The sequence below is a fragment of the Aethalodelphis obliquidens genome, unplaced genomic scaffold (genome assembly GCF_003676395.1).
Source record: "Aethalodelphis obliquidens isolate GAN/ISIS:26980383/991018 unplaced genomic scaffold, ASM367639v1 scaffold7, whole genome shotgun sequence".
Classification (NCBI taxonomy): domain Eukaryota; kingdom Metazoa; phylum Chordata; class Mammalia; order Artiodactyla; family Delphinidae; genus Aethalodelphis; species Aethalodelphis obliquidens.
This window is the reverse complement of record NW_020837951.1, coordinates 5,550,873-5,571,416: the sequence shown is the minus strand read 5'-3', so window position 1 is coordinate 5,571,416 and position 20,544 is coordinate 5,550,873. Positions and strand designations below refer to the sequence as shown.

Genomic DNA, 20,544 nt, shown 5'->3' with positions numbered 1-20,544 from the left:
AGGAGAAAATGTGGGAAAGAGCCTTTGCTGGGGTTTCCAAAAGGAAGGACCAGGGGAAGCAGGGGAAGCAGGTTTAGGATTGGCTGGTTTGAATAATCTCAGTAGGCTCTGAGGCACAGGGCCTGTCCCTAGTTGTCTGGTACAGGGCCCTGGGGGGGTTAGGGCAGGCGCATAGGGGTCCAGAGTCTGAGAGCCCCGTAAAAGAGGTGGTGGAGGGCATGGGCTCTGGACTGATTGGTTTGCATTCAAAAGGCACACTCCTGGGCCAGTTGTTTACCATTTCTAGGGATCAGCTAACCCTGGAAGGGGCAGTCCTTCCAGGCTCTGGGAAGCCCCAAAATGTCCAAACATCAGACTACCATCGAAGATATGGTTAATAAAAGAGCCTACTCTGTACCCAGACAGTGCTAGGGACTGGACAGTGAACAAAAAGTCTGGGCATTTGCGGGGCTTATACCCTGTGGGGAAGATACATGGTGAGTAAATATATGTCATTTTTTCGACAAATGTTTTACGGTTGCCCTCTAGGTACCAGATGAACAAAATAGATAACGGCCCTATTCTCAGAGTATTCCCATTCTAGTGGAGGAAGACTGCAATAAACAAACAAAAAAAAAATAAGAAAATTCAGTGACAAGAAATAAAACAGGATCAAGTGGTAAAAGAGGGACTGAGGATTATTCCAGATAAGGTAGTCAGGGAAGGCCTCTCTGAGGAGGTGATATCTGAGCAGAGATCTAAGTGAGGAAGAGCAGCCAGCTACACAAAGACTGGGAGAAGAGCATTCCACGCAGAGAGCACCGAAAGCACGCAGGTCCTGGGGCCAGCGCCTCTGGCTGCAGCGTCTGTAGTGAGTAATAGAGCAGGTTAGGTCAGAGATGGGCAGAGCCAGGGAAATGCGAGTTTGGATTTCATTCTTGTGTACAGGGAAGCTGCCAGAAGTGTTCTAAGCAAGGAAGTGGTTTAATCTGATCTGTTTTTATTTATTTATTTATTTATGAGTATCCTAAAAGACTTATTTATTAATTTTTATTCTTTTCCATTATGGTTTATTACAGGATATTGAATGTAGTTCCCTGTGCTATACAGCGGGACCTTGTTGTTTATCCATTCTATATATAATAGTTTGTATCTGCTAAACCCCAAATCTCAACCCATCCTTCTCCTACTCTCCCCCTCCCCTTTGGCAACCACAAGTCTGTTCTCTATGTCTGTGGGTTTCTTCCTGTTCTGTAGATAAGTTCAGCTCCCTCTGGCTGCTGTATGGACATTGGGTGGTAGGAGGGGCAAACACAGAATTAGGGAGCTGAGTTAGGCGGTGATGCCCAGGTGAGAGATGACATTGATCGTCTTGGGGAGATGGCCCTGGACATGCACAGATGGGGAGGTAGAAGGATATGGGAAGAAGTGGTGAATGTTAGACCTGATCAGCAATTAAAATCACACTGGGAGGGGCTTCCCTGGTGGCGCAGTGGTTGGGAGTCCGCCTGCCGATGCAGGGGACATGGGTTCGTGCCCCGGTCCGGGAAGATCCCACATGCCGCGGAGCGGCTGGGCCCGTGAGCCATGGCCGCTGAGTCTGTGCGTCAGGAGCCTGTGCTCCGCAACAGGAGAGGCCACAACAGTGACAGGCCCGCGTACCGCAAAAAAAAAAAAAAAAAAAAAAATCACACTGGGAGTTAAGACACCCTCACAGACTTGTGGACCCCACTTTGCAGAGCCCCAGCGCCTAAATCTGGGCTCAGGAACCTGTATTTCTAACAAGCCCCTTAAGGATGTGCACTCAGTGGCCCCAAACGTCCATCGAGGATAGCAATGCCTACGTCCAAGATGGGTTGAGTATAAGGAGTTCATAACGTAATATTTGTGAAGCATCCAGCCAAGGACCCGTCCCTCAAGACGTGCGGGCTCTAGGATGAAGCAGGTGCAGTCTGAAGGAACATGGCCCTGCTACCAACTGCTGTATGAATTCTAGTCCTTTTTGGGCCTCGGTTTCCTCCTCTTCAAAAAGGTACCTACAGGGGACTGAATGTTTATGTCCCCCCCCAAGTTCATATACTGAAATCCTAACCCCAAGGTGATGGTAGTAGGAGGTGGGACCTTTGGGAGGTGATTAGGTCATGAGGGTGGAGCCTCCATGAATTGGATTAGTGCCTTATAAAAGAGACCCCAGAGAGTCCCCAGCCCCGCCCACCATGTGGGGACACAGGGAGAAGACAGCTATCTGAACCAGGAAGCGAGCTCTCACCAGACACTGAATCCGCCACTACACTCAGATCCATAATCCCAACGTTGTGACAAGCTCCCTAAATGTAAGTGCTGTGAGAATGGGAGGGGTTCACGTTATGTCCATCCCTCCTGGAAACTGAATGATGTCAAGACTATACCCCAGCCTTGGTCTAGGGGCACTCCCAGGCCTAGCTGCCTGGCGGACTGAGCTATGCCGGTTCAAAGGACAGCACCGCCCTCTTCTGGCTGAGGCCAGACTCCACATATGGGCCCTTCTCATGCTTTCTTGGCTCTAGCCCCTTCCTCCAGGCAAGGAGGAGGGCAAGTGTCTGGCCTGTCCACTTACCCATGACCTGTGGGGCATTAGAATTTATATCATTGACTGTCTCACAGGGTTGGCTTTCTTGACAAGTGTAGTTTGTGAGCCGTGCTTAGGTGAAAGAAATGCTGTCCTTTTGAAGATTTATCAATCTGTTGGTCTGTTGGACCTTCAGGAGGCAGCAGACCTGACTTACTGGGCTCAGTGTGTGGTGCTGACACAAGTCACTTCATTGAATCCCCTTTAGAGTCTCTGTGCATGAAGAATCATCATCTCCAGTTCCCTGAGGTTGAAACTCAGTCTGTTGTGGATGCTATAAACCATGCAGGGGAAAGGTGAGGGAGAGGGTAGTGGGAAGCAGGGAGAGAAATGAGGGAAATGCTCCTGGCCCATAGATAAAGCCACACATCCATCTATCTGTTCATCACGGAACCCTTAGAACAGCTCCTGGCTCAATTCACTGTATGAGTAAATACAAGTGAAGATCTTTGTATCATGTGTGCATTTGTCCTCCCTGCCAAATACACCCTTCTGGCAAGGTTTGAATGTCTTAGATGGTTCCTTGTTCTTTCAAAAGAAATACTAGGGAAATCAGCTCACTTAAGAAAGAATGGAAACAGCACCTGGAGCGTTGTTTGGGGTTGTAGGTGATAGTTGGTGCTGAACCAGCGCCCACGAGGCAGCAGTATGTAGAACACAGGGGCCACTAGTAACAGTATGAAAAGGGGCTCTTCTCTCTGTCCAGATGGTGTTTTCTGTATATCCCCCCTCCTGATCCTCTGGGCAATCTCATGCCCAAAAATTTAGATTTTTTTTTTTTTAAGATAAGGACTTCTTAAAAATTAATTAATTTATTTGTGGCCGCGTTGGGTCTTCGTTTAAAGATAAGGACTTTTAAAAAATTAATTAATTAATTAATTTTTGACCTTGTTGGGTCTTCGTTGCTGCCCGCGGGCTTTCTCTAATTGCAACAAGCTTCATTGTTGTGCATGGGCTTCTCCTTGCGGCGGCTTCTCTTTGTTGTGGAGCACAGGCTCTAGGTTCACGGGCTTCAGTAATTGCAACACACGGGCTCAGTAGTTGTGACACATGGGCTTGTGACGTTGACTGTCTCACAGTCAATGCTCTGCGGCATGTGGGATCTTCCAGGACGAGGGCTCAAACCTGCGTCCCCCTGCATTAGGCAGGTGGATTCTTAACCACTGTACCACCAGGGAAGTCCTCCCAAAATTAGATATTAGCAGCTTAGAGTTGGAAGGAAACTCTGAGGCCCATTTCTCAATTATCTCTAACCCTGTAAAACAATAACTGGGATGACGAGTACAAGAGAGTTTTGGTGAAAAGTCAATACATCATACAACTTAGGATTTTTATTACTCCACAAAGGCAGCCTTGCCAATAATAAAGATGGCAACTCGACTCCTTCCTTCCCTTCATGTTAACCTAATGGTTTACAATAGTCAATATGGCAGCCAGACCGTGAGTTCCCATTGGCCGCTCCTCTGAGGCCCCGCCCTTCCCCGCCCCTAAGAGCGAAGGACGGGAATTGCGGAGGCGGATATTGCGAGTCCGAGTCGGGCTGCGCCTGCGCAGGTTATTAGCGTCAAGATGGCGATGGAGATGAGGCTTCCCGTCGCTCGCAAGCCTCTTAGCGAGAGCCTGGGCCGTGAGACGAAAAAACACCTGGTAGTGCCGGGGGACACGATCACCACGGACACAGGCTTCATGCGGTACGTGGGGACGTGGGGGACTCTGGGCCACAAGGGGCGGCTACATTGCTCTCCACGTGAAACCCGGGCCTCTGCTCTCTTGCAGCTAAGTTCCCGTGGTACCCGGGACACATTTGCTGAGCATCTCAGTCGCCTAGGTTTCTAGGCTTCGGACCTCTTACTCCCTGCATCTTGTGTGTCCTTGTCTGCATTTGCCCCAGTCTCCCGAAACCTTCCTCTCTTGATCTTTGGTGGCCGCGACTCGTGGGTCCTCTGCCTGAGGCCCAGATCCTGAGCCTTCCTCGTTGAGGACTTGGAAAACTGGGGTGGGTTAGGAGCTGAGGCCTCTTAACAGTTTTCGGCGGGGAGACGGTGGGCGTTTTTGACTTGGGCCCCTTATCCCTCAGCGTCGTCTCCTAGCCAGGGGTTACGGTTTTGGAACGAGTCATTGTTTGGGCTTAGGGCGTACAAATACATTGTTATATGCACTCAAATACCCGCCTTTGAAACTGAGGGCAGTACCGTATGTGGTCGTTAAGAGGGCAGGCTCTTGAGTTGGACAGCTGGAGTTCGAGTCCTGCTGCCATCACAATATTATTGGCTGTACTGTCTCTCCGAGGTCAGTTTCCTCATCCGTAAACTAGTGATAATAACATTAACTATTCGATAAGGTTGTGAGGATTAAATTAGGTAATGATTACGAAAAGAAGCAAAACTCACCGTTCTGTCACCATCATAGAGAAATACTAGTGGTTATCTCAGCCTTTTTTTGGGGGGAGGGGGTACACTTGTACATACAGGAGAGGTACAGCATTTATACTGTTGCCCTTTAATCTCTTAGTTTGGGGTTGTTGGATCCCAGGAAATCTTAAGATTCAGTCCTTTATTCATGCATTCAGTATATGTGTGCTTGGGGTACAACAGTGAACAAAGTGGAAATCAATGTCCTGGTGAAGTTTATTTTCTCTTTGGGAGAGACAGATAACAATAAGCACAACAAGCAAATAACGTTATTCAGAATGTTTGGCGATAAATGCAATAGAAAAAATGAAAAGCCAAGCAGGGTGAGTGGAGCGTAGTTGGGATATGGTAGTGGTGGCAGCAGCAGGGTGGGTGACTATTATAAATGGGATAGTCGAGGAAGGCCTGGTGGAGAAAGTGACATTTGAATAGACTTGAGCAGAATGAGGGAGATGTCCATGTAGCTGTCTAAAGAAGGAGTGTTTTAGGAAGAGATGGCAACCAGGGCAAAAGCCTGCCTTTAAGGCAGGAGGAGTCTGTTAGGTTTGAGGAACACATTGGTCTTGCTGCGAGAGGTCACCTCAAGTGTTACCCTGGTATTCTTTGTATCTTCCTGTTGCAACAGGGGCCATGGGACCTATATGGGGGAAGAGAAGCTCATTGCATCTGTGGCTGGCTCTGTGGAGAGAGTAAACAAGTTGGTCTGCGTGAAAGCTTTGAAAACCAGGTGAGAACAAAAGGTGTGTATTCTCTTGTGGCATCCGAGTTGCACAGCCAGGTCTTTTCTGCCACGACATACCCTCCATCCCCATCCCGGCCTGCTGTACCATTCTGTAGGTCTGGGATTTTGGGAACATGGCTATAGGAAGGGTATAGATGACTACAGGTAAGTGCGGGGGCTTCAGAAGTTTCCCTCTGTTTCCTGACCTCTCCAAACTTTGGTTCCCTCCTCTGCAAAATGAGACCTAGCATGACTTACCTTGTAGGATTTTCATTGGAATTCATTGAAACAGTGCACGTAAAGTACTTACACAGAGCCTCCTACCTAGAAGGGCTCAATGAAGGTTAGCCCCAGAATGTAAGCCAGTGGGGTAGGAGCAGACGCAGGCAGAGAGGTGAGGTGGGCAGTCTGTCTGCCTTGTAGCCACAGTAAACATTTTCGACTTCCACTTTGTGTAATCTAGGAAGCCACTGGAGGAGGTGGAGCAGAGGAGGGACATGATCTGACTTCTGTTTTAATAAAATCACTTTGGCTGCTGTGGGTGGCTGGGGAGGTGGGGGGATAGGGACAGGGTTAGGGAGACAGATTAATGTACTGTTTTGGTATGTTTTGTGTTCTGAGTGTTTTTTTAATCATGAAAATTTGTTGGACTTTATATTCTTTGGCATTTTGTATATATAGGACCATGTCTGTGAGAAGAGATATTTTTCCTTTCCAATTTGGATGCCTTTTATTTTCTGCCTATATTGTAAAGTTAGAGGTAGTAGGATCTGCTGCTGGACTTGTCCTGGAGCATGAGAGAGAGAGAGACAGAGAGCGAGAGATTGAGAGAGATCGAGGGTTCCTCCAAGGATTGTGGCTTGAGCAACTGGAGGGGTGGATTTGCCATTTCCTGAGCTCGTGACAACTGGGAGAGTTTCAGTTTGCTATGGGGGAGTGAAGGGGGCTGCTGGAAAGCTTTGTTGTAGGTGTGTTACTTTTGCAAATTCCTATTAGTCACGTAAATGGAGGTGCTGGGTAGCCAGCAGTTGGCTAGACTCTGGAATTGAGGGGAGTGGTATACTCAATCAGTGGTATTTAAAGCCATTAGGCTGGATGAGCTCACCAAGTGAGTATGGGCTGAAAAGAGAAGAGGTCCAGGGACTGCGCCTTCGACATGGGACACGTCGTCATTAGAATTGGGATGAGGAACTAGCAGAGGGGCCTGAGATAGGCAGCCAGTGGGTGGGGGTACAGTGAGCAGGCTGGTTTGGGTGGCGTCCTGTCTCATTTTCCTTTCTCCTCCTCTGGCTGACGCAGAACCCATCTGTGTTCCAGAGCCCACCAGAAAAGATTCCATGCTTATCATTTTCTTTTTACTTATTGTTTTAAGTTTTTGGCCACACCCCATGGCACGTGGGGTCTTAGTTCCCCGACCAGGGATTGAACCCGCACCTCCTGCATCGGAAGGCAGAGTCTTAACCACTGGACCACAGGGAAGTCCCTCATTTTCATGTAATTAACAAAATAGGGGTTTCAGGCTTGATGAACTGTTTGCAATAAATGGTTTAAGAATAGTTAGTTAATGGAGACTTTATACATACAGGATGTTTGAAGTTATCAGTTCCTGAGAATAAGTCCAAACAGCATAACTATGTGAATTGACTAAATGTGGTGCCTCATCAAGGCCTTCACCCCTGTCTAACTGAAATCTCAGATGGTAACTTGGTCTTGTAATGAAGCCTTTTCACTGATGGAGGGCCTTCTGTTTCATCTTTCAGGTACAATGGTGAAGTGGGAGACATTGTAGTGGGGAGAATCACAGAGGTAAAGTCTATCTGATTGGTTTTTACAAAGTAAAAGCAGGCTGGTGATCTAAGGAATGGCGTAGTCATTCTACATGCATTTATGCGAACTAGGCATTCGTTGTGTTCGGCTCTCCTGTGACCTTTGATGTAAACAGTTCATTACGTTTGGAATTATTGGTCATTTACAGTGTGAGCTCTGGCCCCTGGCGTATGTGTCCAGGAGTGGGCTTTCTTTGTTTGTAGGTTCAACAGAAGAGGTGGAAGGTGGAGACCAACTCCAGGCTGGATTCAGTCTTGCTTCTCTCATCCATGAACCTTCCCGGAGGAGAGCTGGTAAGGGTCTGCGGCTGGGACTATATAGTTTGCTGGCGAGAGCTCTGGGGTCCTTTGCTCCACCAGAGAACTTTGCTTTACCCTGAGGTTGCCACCTTTACTCCTGTTTGTCTGCTGTGAAGTTTGCTGCCTTGATGTACACATAGGCTTTTCACTTGGCCCAGGCCTCCCAACTTAGGCAGCAACCGGTATATGGTAGGATCTGGAATGTCCATGGGGAGCGATCCCAAAAGAGAGTTGAGAGAAGCTCTCAGATGCTTGGTGCTAATAATTTTCCTTCTCTGGGTGTATCAGCTTTGCTCAGTGAAAGTGTTCCTTGAAAAGTTGTGTTTAGATTAGCTTTCCATGAATTGAGTGGCATTTGATTATTCCAGACAACCACAGGACCTGAGCTGCCTCCTTTTATAAAACGCAGTGGTTCCGCTTTACCTTCAGGCCAGCATCTATCTATAGAGAGGCTCACTGTGCTAGGCTGTCTGGAGAATGCCAAGATCCAGGAGGCACGACTGAGTTCCTGAAAGAGCTTAGACTAGCAGGGGATATGAGATAACTGGTCTGAATACCCGGCAGTCCAAGAATAGACAGGCGTGTGATTGTACAAAAGGAGTGATTAAGTTCCTGGAGAGAAGCTCATAGGAAAGATGAGTGTTGGAGTTGATCCTTGAAGGATGGGTAGAATTTTAATGATGAGTTCAGGGAATCTGAGATAAAGGGAAATGTGTGAGCAAAGATACAGTCAAGCTGGAGGCAGTCTGGTTCTGCTGGAGCGTGGAGGGCCGCCACAGAAGGTAAGCGCGGAAAAGGCCTGGTCTAGATTGGGAGGATTTTGAATATCACGTAAGGAGTTTGAATATCATTCAGAGGAAGGAGAAGAGGAGCCGTGGGAAGGTCTGTAAGACGGAAAGTAGTGGTTGTCACTTTGTCTTCCTTCAGTGGTACAGGTTACCTACTCTGGTGTGTGAACATTGTGGCTGCCTTCAGAGATCTCGGGAGGAAGTGAAAGAGAAGAGACGGATGGAGAGAGATCTTCCTTTAGGATCTGACTTCCATAACGTGGCCATCTCTTTGTGTATTTCAGAGGAGAAGATCTGCAGAGGATGAGCTGGCGATGAGAGGTTTCTTGCAGGAAGGGGACCTTATCAGTGTATCCTGTACCTTGCATTCCAGCATCTTTATGTTTGCTGTGGAGCTAGTAATTGGGGCTTAAACTGTAGGTCTCCCACACGAGAAACATGGAATCCTGGCAGGGATCTGAGTCCTTGACTGAGTGTGAAGGGCTCTGCTACAGCCTTTCTCTGTCTCCTTAACCCAGCTGACCCTCCAGCTCTTGTTCAGACCTGCTGCTGCTCAGTCATGTCTTTGGGTCTTGTAACTTACAGTGGCCCATGCTTTAAGCTAGCTCAAATTTTCTTAGCGACGTTAACTTTTTTTTTTTTTTTTTAATGAAACTATAAGAAAGATATGGTTTGGTAAAACTTTTGTTTCAGTTGCTTACACAAACATACGTACATGTACTCTGAGTAAAATATGCTTCTTGCTGTGGGTTGTATAAAGAAAAGTTTGAAAGCCACTGATCTATATTTTTGTTTATTTATTTATTTATTTGAACTTTTGAATTTTATTTTTTTTATACAGCAGGTTCTTATTAGTCATCCATTTTATACACATCAGTGTATACATGTCAATCCCAATCGCCCAATTCATCACACACACCCCTCACCGCCCCCCCCCCACTTTCCCCCCTTGGTGTCCATATGTTTGTTCTCTACATCCATGTCTCAATTTCTGCCCTGCAAGCCGGTTCATCTGTACCATTTTTCTAGGTTCTACATATATGCGTTAATATATTTGTTTTTCTCTTTCTGACTTACTTCACTCTGTATGACAGTCTCTAGATCCATCCACGTCTCTACAAGTGACCCAATTTCGTTCCTTTTTATAGCTGAGTAATGTTCCATTGTATAGATGTACCACATCTTGTTTATCCATTCACCTGTCGATGGACACTTAGGTTGCTTCCATGTCCTGGCTATTGTAAATAGTGCTGCAGTGAACATTGGGGTGCGCATGTCTTTTTGAATTATGTTTTTCTTTGGGTATATGCCCAGTAGTGGGATTGCTGGGTCATATGGTAATTCTATTTTTAATTTTTTAAGGAACCTCCATACTGTTCTCTATAGTGGCTGTATCAATTTACATTCCCACCAACAGTGCAAGAGGGTTCCCTTTTCTGCACACCCTCTCCAGCATTTGTTGTTTGTAGATTTTCTGATGATGCCCATTCTAACTGGTGTGAGGTGATACCTCATTGTAGTTTTGATTTGCATTTCTCTAATAATTAGTGATGTTGAGCAGCTTTTCATGTGCTTCTTGGCCATCTCTATGTCTTCTTTGGAGATATGTCTATTGAGGTCTCTTCTGCCCACTTTTGGATTGGGTTGTTTGTTTTTTTAATACTGGGCTGCATGAGCTGTTTATATATTTTGCAGATTAATCCTTTGTCCATTGATTCGTTTGCAAATATTTTCTCCCATTCTGACGGTTGTCTTTTCGTCTTGTTTGTAGTTTCCTTTACTGTGCAAAAGCTTTTAAGTTTCATTAGATCCCATTTGTTTATTTTTGTTTTTATTTCCATTACTCTAGGAGGTGGATCAAAAAAGATCTTGCTGTGATTATGTCAAAGAGTGTTCTTCCTATGTTTTCCTCTAAAGAGTTTTATAGCATCCGGTCTTACATTTAGGTCTTAATTCATTTTGAGTTTATTTTTGTGTATGGTGTTAGGGAGTGTTCTAATTTCATTCTTTTACATGTAGCTGTCCAGTTTTCCCAGCACCACTTATTGAAGAGACTGTCTTTTCTCCATTGTATATCCTTGCCTCCTTTGTCATAGATTAGTTGACCATAGGTGCGTGGGTTTATCTCTGGGCTTTCTATCCTGTTCCATTGATCTATATTTCTGTTTTTGTGCCAGTACCATATTGTCTTGATTACTGTAGCTTTGTAGTATAGTCTGAAGTCAGGGAGTCTGATTCCTCCAGCTCCGTTTTTTTTCCCTCAAGACCGCTTTGGCTATTTGGGGTCTTTTGCGTCTCCATACAAATTTTAAGACTTTTTGTGCTAATTCTGTAAAAACTGCCATTGGTAATTTGATAGGGATTGCATTGAATCTGTAGATTGCTTTGGGTAGTATAGTCATTTTCACAATATTGATTTTTCCAATCCAAGAACATGGTATATCTCTCTATCTGTTTGTATATCTTTAATCTCTTTTATCAGTATCTTATACTTTTCTGCATACAGATCTTTTGTCTCCCTAGGTAGGTTTATTCCTAGGTATTTTATTCTTTTTGTTGCAATGGTAAATGGGAGTGTTTCCTTAATTTCTCTCGCAGATTTTTCATCATTAGTGTATAGGAATGCAAGAGATTTCTGTGCATTAATTTTGTATCCTGCAACTTTACCAAATTCATTGATTAGCTCTAGTAGTTTTCTGGTGGCATCTTTAGGATTCTCTATGTATAGTATCATGTCATCCGCAAACAGTGACAGTTTTACTTCTTCTTTTCCAATTTGTATTCCTTTAATTTCTTTTTCTTCTCTGATTGTCGTGGCTGGGACTTCCAAAATTATGTTGAATAATAGTGGTGAGAGTGGACATCCTTGTCTTGTTCCTGATCTTAGAGGAAATGCTTTCAGTTTTCCACCATTGAGAATGATGTTTGCTGTGGGTTTGTTGTATACGGCCTTTATTATATTGTGGTAGGTTCCCTCTATGCCCACTTTCTGGAGAGTTTTTAATCATAAATGGGTGTTGAATTTTGTCGAAAGCTTTTTCTGCATCTATTGAGATGGTCATATGGTTTTTCTTCAATTTGTTAATATGGTGTATCACATTGATTGATTCGTGTATATTGAAGAATCCTTGCATCCCTGGGATAAATCCCACTTGATCGTGGTGTATGATCCTTTTAATGTGTTGTTCAATTCTGTTTGCTAGTATTTTGTTGAGGATTTTTGCATCTATATTCATGAGTGATATTGGTCTGTAATTTTCTTTTTTTGTAGTATCTTTGTCTGGTTTTGCTATCAGGGTGATGGTGGCCTCATAAAATGAGTTTGGGAGTGTTCCTTCCTCTGCAATTTTTTGGAAGAGTTTGAGAAGGATGGGTGTAAGCTCTTCTGTAAATGTTTGATAGGATTCACCTGTGAAGCCATCTGGTCCTGGACTTTTGTTTATTGAAAGATTTTTAATCACAGTTTCAATTTCATTACTTGTGATTGATCTGTTCATATTTTCTATTTCTTCCTGGTTCAGTCTTGGAAGGCTATACCTTTCTAAGAATTTGTCCATTTCTTCCAGGATGTCCATTTTACTGGCATAGAGTTAGTTGCTTGTAGTAGTCTCTTAGGATGCTTTGTATTTCTGCGGTGTCTGTTGTAACTTCTCCTTTTTCATTTCTAATTTTATTGATTTGAGTCCTCTCCCTCTTTTTCTTGATGAGTCTGGCTAATGGTTTACCAATTTTGTTTATCTTCTCAAAGAACCAGCTTTTAGTTTTATTGATCTTTGCTATTGTTTTCTTTGTTTCTATTTCATTTATTTCTGCTCTGATCTTTATGATTTCTTTCCTTCTGCTAACTTTGGGTTTTGTTTGTTCTTCTTTCTCTAGATTCTTTAGGTGTAAGGTTAGATTGTTTATTTGAGATTTTGCTTGTTTCTTGAGGTAGGATTGTATTGCTATAAACTTCCCTCTTCGAACTGCTTTTGCTGCATCCCATAGGTTTTGGATTGTCGTGTTTTCATTGTCATTTGTCTCTAGGTAGTTTTTGATTTCCTCTTTGATTTCTTCAGTGATCTCTTGGTTATTTAGTAACGTCTTGTTTAGTCTCCATGTGTTTGTGTTTTTTACGTTTTTTCCCCTGTAATTGATTTCTAATCTCATAGCGTTGTGGTCGGAAAAGATGCTTGATACGATGTCAATTTTCTTAAATTTACTGAGGCTTGATTTGTGACCCAAGATGTGATCTATCCTGGAGAATGTTCCGTGCGCACTTGAGAAGAAAGTGTAATCTGCTGTTTATGGATGGAATGTCCTATAAATATAAATTAAATCTATCTGGTCTATTGTGTCATTTAAATCTTATGTTTCCTTATTAATTTTCTGTCTGGATGATCTGTCCATTGGTGTAAGTGAGGTGTTAAAGTCCCCCAGTATTATTGTACTACTGTCAATTTCCTCTTTTATTGCTGTTAGTACTTGCCTTATGTATTGAGGTGCTCTTATGTTGGGTGCATAAATATTTACAATTGTTATATCTTCTTCTTGGATTGATCCCTTGATCATTATGTAGTGTCCTTCCTTGTCTCTTGTAACATTCTTTATTTTAAAGTCTATTTTATCTGATATGAGTATTGCTACTCCAGGTTTCTTTTGATTTCCAGTTGCATGGAATATCTTTTTCCATCCCCTCACTTTCAGTCTGTATGTGTCCCTAGGTCTGAAGTGGGTCTCTTGTAGACAGCATATATATGGGTCTTGTTTTTGTATCCATTCAGCAAGCCTGTGTCTTTTGGTTGGAGCATTTAATCCATTCACGTTTAAGGTAATTATCGATATGTATGTTCCTATGACCATTTTCTTAATTGTTTTTGTAGGTCCTTTTCTTCTCTTGTGTTTCCCACTTAGAGAAGTTCCTTTAGCATTTGTTGTAGAGCTGGTTTGGTGGTGCTGAATTCTCTTAGCTTTGATTTCTCCATCAAATCTGAGTGAAATCCTTGCTGGGTAGAGTAATCTTGGTTATAGGTTCTTCCCTTTCACCACTTTAACTATGTCATGTCATTCCCTCTGGCTTGTAGAGTTTCTGCTGAGAAATCAGCTGTTAACCTTATGGGAGTTCCCTTGTATGTTATTTGTCATTTTTCCCTTGCTGCTTTCAAGAATTTTTCTTTGTCTTTAATTTTTGCCAATTTGATTACTGTGTGTCTTGGCGTGTTTCTCTTTGGGTTTATCCTGCCTGGGACTCTCTGCGCTTCCTGGACTTGGGTGGCTATTTCCTTTCCCATGTTAGGGAAGTTTTCGACTATAATCTCCTCAAATATTTTCTCGGGTCCTTTCTCTCTCTCTTCTCCTTCTGGGACCCTCATAATGCGAATGTTGGTGCGTTTAATGTTGTCCCAGAGGTCTCTTAGGCTGTATTCGTTTCTTTTCATTCCTTTTTCTTTATTCTGTTCCGCAGCAGTGAATTCCACCATTCTGTCTTCCAGGTCACTTATCCGTTCTTCTGCCTCAGTTATTCTGCTGTTGATTCCTTCTAGTGTATTTTTCATTTCAGTTATTGTGTTGTTCATCTCTGTTTGTTCTTTAATTCTTCTAGGTCTTTGTTAAACATTTCTTACATCTTCTCGATCTTTGCCTCCATTCTTTTTCCAAGGTCCTGGATCATCTTCACTATCATTATTCTGAATTCTTTTTCTGGAAGGTTGCCTATCTCCACTGCATTTAATTGTTTTTCTGGGGTTTTATCTCGTTCCTTAATCTGGTACATTGCCCTCTGCCCTTTCATCTTGTCTGTCTTTCTGTGAGTGTGGTTTTTGTTCCACAGGCTGCAGGATTGTAGTTCTTCTTGCTTCTGCTGTCTGCCCTCTGGTGGATGAGGCTATCTCGATCTGCTAGTGTTGGAGGGTCTCCTGCAGAGGTGGGGGGTGGCTGTGTCTCACCGTGAGGACGAGGACACTGGCAGCAGAAGTCCTGGGAAGTACTCCTTGGTGTGAGCCCTCCCAGAGCCCGCCATTAACCCCACCCGCGATGTTAACTTTTATCTGAGGGAGTAGAAAAGGTGGTGTTCATGTCAGAGTATTCATGACAGCCAAGGGGGAGAGGTTAGGTCACAGCAGTGTGACCTCTGGGTCCGTCTGTGACTTTGGGCGGGACTCTTGGCCATTAGAGGAAAGGATGGAGGGGGGAACCAGGGACGCAGGTGACGTGCAGGTGTTTGTTCCTTCATCACCCGGCCAGGCTGAGGTCCAGGCAGTGTTCTCCGATGGAGCTGTCTCTCTGCACACGAGGAGTCTCAAATACGGGAAAGTAAGTTGGGCTCTGGCTCTTCTCATTTGCTGACTGAGACTTCAGATCCATTTCCCAATCCCCAGTGCTCTCTGGAATGCTGACCTAAAGCCCTCCAGAAGTCAAGCCTTAACAGGCTGGCATCCCACACACTGATTCACACAGTGAGGGCCGGTAGCATCATCAAGGATGACAACTCTAACCCTTTTTCTGCGGAGACTGTTCTGGCAGAAGAGCCCCTATGGCCCTGGGCCCTGGGCTCTGCGGCGCTGCTGTCTCTGCTCTCTCCCAAGGGGCGTGGCAGCTTCGCATTGCATCTGTGCTGAGAACAAAGGGAGGTCGTGGGCTGATGAAGTAGGATGGCCTCAGCCCTTAGACACGTGTCCAGCCAATAAAATGGATATTATTGTTGGGAAAGATGGGCTTATCTCTTGAGCCTCTAAATGAAATCGTACCGCTTTTCTACTATAAGGTGACAGCGTGGAGGCTCTTTGTTTTCTTAATGATAGCATGCTTCCCAAAACAAATTATGATTTATCAGTCTCTTGCCTTTCTCTGGGTGAACGTTCTCATTTTCTGGGTGGAACAAAAACCTCTCTCCTCAGTGGAGTGGCTACAGCCAATCACGCTCACGTCCCTGAAGCAGGAGAGGACACAGCCGCACTGCACGTGCGGACCCTCGTGGGCCCGGGTCCTGTAATAGACGCCCCCTCAGCGGGATGTGGGGCTTGAGCTCACCTGCCGGGACCAGGGATGGATTGGCACCCAGCCCTAGGCCAGTCACCTTGTCCAATGGCGTATCTCGTGGGCAGGATGGGTGGTTGAGGTAAAGGTGGAACAGAATAGTGCTCCTTGACCCACAGGAGGCTCGAGCCCACGTCCTCATTGGCTCCAGCTTCTAACAGCTGTGGCACCAGCCCTGGATTAGAATGTGAAGACGACTGCAAAGGAAAATAAATGGTAGAGAAGAGAAGAGATGGAAAGTTACCTTCTGTTGGGATATGTAAACAGCTTAATGCATCCGGCAGTGTTCTCTGTATTTACTGTGTATGTGCATGTAGGGGCAGTTATCAACAGGAAGGGCCCTGATTCCAGTCTAACTAGGACACATCCTGTACTCTGCTTTTAAGTTGCCTCACTGATGATCCTACAGTGACTTAATTTATGATATACTTTTTTAGCTAGGTCAGGGCGTTTTGGTTCAGGTCTCCCCCTCCCTGGTGAAACGGCAGAAGACTCACTTCCATGACTTGCCATGCGGTGCCTCAGTGATTCTGGGCAACAACGGCTTCGTCTGGATCTACCCAACACCTGAGCACAAAGAAGAGGATGCAGGGGGCTTCATTGCAAACCTGGAGGTGAGTAAACGCCATTGTCACTGTTGGGATGGAGCGGCACTTAGTCGGTGCTGTGCTTCTGTGGCAGGTGGGGACGCGCTCTATCTGCCGCATTGCTATAGTTTGAGTTGGTTTGAATTTCCATCGAAACATTGTGTCGCCCTCTCTTGTTCTGAAGAGATGAAATCAGCGCCTGGTTTGATCTTTCTCGGCAGAGATGGCAAAGTTGCAGGGTAGTAGCCTAAGAGCCACTGAAGAAGCCGTCCTTTTTAATCTCTCTCGGAGCTAGCAGTTGGATTGGTTTGGAGTCCCAGAGTGATGCTGCCTCAGTTATAAATGATTCCTGGGATTTGCTGTAACCATTTGCTTCTTTTGGTCCTGATTCTATTTCCCTCCCCTTCCCCTTGGCATTCCCTGGTAGCCTGTCTCCCTTGCTGATCGAGAGGTGATCTCCCGGCTTCGGAACTGCATCGTCTCGCTGGCAACTCAGAGAATGATGCTGTATGATACCAGTATCCTGTATTGCTATGAAGCATCCCTTCCACATCAGGTACTCTCCCCGGGGCTTCCCTTTTCCTTGTTGATCTGTGAGCAGCCTTAAGTGTCATCTGCTCCATGTTTCCTCAGACAGCAAGCATGTCTCCCACATACCTTAACCATGTCCATCGGTGTGAACTGATCTGGTGGACAGCCTTGTTGAGTGTCTGGAGAGCTTTCGCGAGATGCTAGTAATATTCTCAATGTCTAATGTCAGTGTAAGGATTTGTGGGCGTTTGGAGGTGCCAGGTGAGGCTAATTTACAACAGCAACCCCCTGGACTTCATCTTGCCCATCCCAAGTTTTAGCTGTCTTTCTAGTGACTGCCAGAGTAACATCTTTGTTCTTGTCAGCTATATCTCATAGAACCTTGCTGATTTATTAAGCTGGTTCTAGCAGATCATATCTTGCAAATACTTAGCCTTTGAGACACGAAAGGAAAACAGAAGGTTCATGTTAACCATGCTTGGTTTCTGCATTTGGATTGGCTTGATGGTGTGCTTAGAACAAGTACCTTTTTTCCTTTCTTTTTCAGATCAAAGACATCTTAAAGCCAGAAATAATGGAGGAAATTGTGATGGAAACACGCCAGAGGCTTTTAGAACAGGAGGGATAAGGAGAGGCACCTGAAGGACAGGACTGTGTGTACCTGACCGGAGCAGTCCTTGAAAGTGAACAGTTTGCTTGGTGGTCCCCACGTGCAGCTCAGTGAAGACCTGGGGAGCTCATCACTTTACCTGCAAGGGGCTGCCTCCACCCTGAAGACCTGCTTTCTCCCGTTTTAAGGCAAAGCCTGGGGGAAGGTGAACAGCACTGCCGGCCCTTTGGGTTGCCCACAGAGTTTTGGGGTAGTTTCAGGCCTTAAAAGCACTCAGTGTTCCAGCCGAGTGGACTCCTATCCTGGAATAATACAAGGAATCTTTTGTCCTGTGCTTACCATCAACCATCACCAGGCACAATGCCCCATGAAATTGCCTGTATAGAAAACATGGCCTCCCTGACCCCCAAATGGTCTGTTTTGGCCTCCATTCCCACCTCTCCTACAGTGCGAGTACAGCACTGAAGAATATAGTTGGTAAAGTTAACCCAAGAATCAAATGGAAGAATAAAGCGACCAAGCAGCCTTTTGCTTGGTTGGAATCTTATTTCCCATTGCATGTTCCTCCTAGTGATAGATGCGAGTATTTTCCCGCCAGGCTGCCTTAATCTGTCCTGCCTTCAAGGATGATTTGTAAGAAGTTGAATTATTGATAAAAGAGAATGAATGTTTTGGGTGCTCTGATAAACATGAAAACAAAGTAAGAAAAATGGAGATGGGAAAAGAAAAGGTGTTTTTCCTCCTACAGTTGAAGGAGTAACGCATTAACTTTTCAATAATTCAGGGTTAAAAGGTAAAAACAAGATGTTTTAGTTCTCAGTGGGAAGGGCTAGAATGTCTATGCATTGTTTTTCGGATGACTATCTGAAAATGATGCCCTGATTTGGGTTTTGGGGAAACATTCTTTTAAAGTCAGTATATGAGAGTGCTATTTGGTGAACTATTTTTTTATATTTATAAATGTGGCATCACTGTTTCTGTTCTTGTGTTCTGTGTAATACTTGGGAACTGAGTACAGTTGAAGGAAGGCTTGGGAGATAAGAATTCTTCTGACAGAGACCTAACTACTCGAGTCACCTAGTAAAATTTAAACCTAGGACAGTTTCAGGAGTAAGGTGGAGCATTTGACAGTTTTGAAATATTGCTCAGCTCTTTCTTGTTAAATTGTATGTCTTTTCTTTATAACGTTATTCAGACAAATTTTATCTCTTTTTTTTTTTCCCTATCCCAAGTGTATCACCTGTTTTGAGGAGTTTGCAGACAACTGAATACTGTATAGGCTATTTGCAACTTTGGATTTGCTCCCTTGTTTCTGAAACACATTCCAGGTTGTGTGCCCCTTAAGAGAAGGCGATGGGGAAGGATGGGAGCCTGCATCCCTGGTTTGGGTTGGTTTTGACCAGGACATATGGAGGTTCGTTGAAAGGTTATCTTTCTCACTTGGTCTCCCAAGCTGCCAGCCCCTGCTGTTCATTCAGTATATTCTGAATAGTGATTACCTACTACGTGGAAATATATAAAGGTCTGAAAGCACCTTTTGGTGATTATCCACTTTCTGTAGCCCACTAGAGGGTGCCCTTGTTAAGTGTAATTCCAGTAGGTGTTTTTTTTTTTAAAAAAAAGCTGAAGTGCTTACACGGGCACTGAATCCCTGGAGCGACTTGTGGGTTGCTTTGCTGTATAAACATGAGGACAAAATTAGACTGAACTGAATCACTTTTAATAGAATATGTGAGCTTAAAGGGATTTATTCAAATTTGGCAACACTTATTTACTTCTGACTGTCAGGCATTTGCTGGGCTCAGGATTCTAGTTTTAAGTCCTTGAGCGTATCATTCTACAGTGTTATACCGTGCATCTGTGGAAGGAAATACTACAGTCTGGGCTTGGGGTTCACCTAAAACTAGTGCCGTTGGCTTCTACCCAGACTTTAGGAAGCATAGTCTCAATCTTTGTGGGAAACAAGATCCCATTTGATCTTCATGATAACCTTGTAAAGTTTGATATGACCCCCATTTATAAATGAAAGCCATTCACAGAATTAAAGTGACTTCATTAAAGCTCATTAGCAACTATGAATCTGTAGGTTTAAGCTCTAGAGAGGCGTCATAAAGCAGCCCTTTAGAGAATGGGTTGGACTGATCGTGAAAGGTTATGGGGTCCAGAAATATTATTTCCAGCATTGAGACCAATACTTTGGATTTTACTCATTTTACTTATTGCCTGTCCGTCCCACGTCTGCTCTGGGAGGACAAGGATGAATCCGTTTGTGTCCCCCGCTCAGTTTTATCCCAGCACCCAGGACAGTGGTACACAGGGGCTCCACAATGCTTGTGAATGAATTATTAGTTTAAGAAGTGTGGGTTGGTAAGAGTTCTGATTTGATTGCTCAATTTTAAGCTAAACTAGAGAGAAGAATGAAGATGTGTAGGAAATGATTAAAGCATTAATAGGAATAAAAAGCCAAATTCAAAGAGAAAGATTAGGGTGATGACCAGGATAAGAATGGGTGAGTTAAAGGGCTTCCCAGGTGGCGAAGTGGTTGAGGGTCCGCCTGCCGATGCAGGGGACGCGGGTTCGTGCCCCGGTCCGGGAAGATCCCACATGCCGCGGAGCGGCTGGGCCCGTGAGCCATGGCCGCTGAGCCTGCGCGTCCGGAGCCTGTACTCCGCAGCGGGAGAGGCCGCAACGGTGAGAGGCCCGCGTACCGCAAAAAAAAAAAAAAAAAAAAAAAAAAAGGGGTGAGTTGAAGGGAACAAAGTTGTTGAAGTCTGAAGAGTGTTCTGCAAGCCAAGGACCAAGTCTGGCAGCCAGACTAGTGATAGAGCAAAGCTAAGCCAATTAACATGTAAATATAAACTCCACTCCTAAATTTGGACACACATGTTCATATGCTTCACATTCAGTACCTCCAAGTGACTATTTTTTCTTCAAGCCAATATCTATAAAATTAGCACCATTTCCCAATCCAGCAAAAGTATTTCTAAAATACACAACTCGGTAACTGAATGTACACCACCTGTAATGCAACTGGTTTCCCTCTACTGTCAGTAGCAACTTCTAAAAAGTCAACTGTCTGGGGCTTTCCTGGTGGCGCAGTGGTTGAGAGTCCGCCTGCCGATGCCGGGGACACGGGTTCGTGCCCCGGTCCGGGAAGATCCCACATGCC

The 20,544-nt window shown here is 44.7% G+C and overlaps 1 protein-coding gene across 1 annotated transcript; it reads left to right on the top strand.

Annotated features, from left to right (window-relative positions):
• Positions 1 to 4,132: 4,132 nt before the first annotated feature.
• EXOSC2 (exosome component 2) lies at positions 4,133 to 18,353 on the top strand. Its single transcript, XM_027104521.1, has 9 exons — positions 4,133 to 4,278; positions 5,624 to 5,725; positions 7,480 to 7,525; positions 7,750 to 7,839; positions 8,918 to 8,983; positions 14,856 to 14,924; positions 16,085 to 16,261; positions 16,662 to 16,790; positions 17,313 to 18,353. The coding sequence occupies exons 1-9, from the start codon at positions 4,157 to 4,159 to the stop codon at positions 17,391 to 17,393; spliced, it is 882 nt and encodes a 293-aa protein (XP_026960322.1). The 5' UTR covers positions 4,133 to 4,156; the 3' UTR covers positions 17,394 to 18,353.
• Positions 18,354 to 20,544: the final 2,191 nt, after the last annotated feature.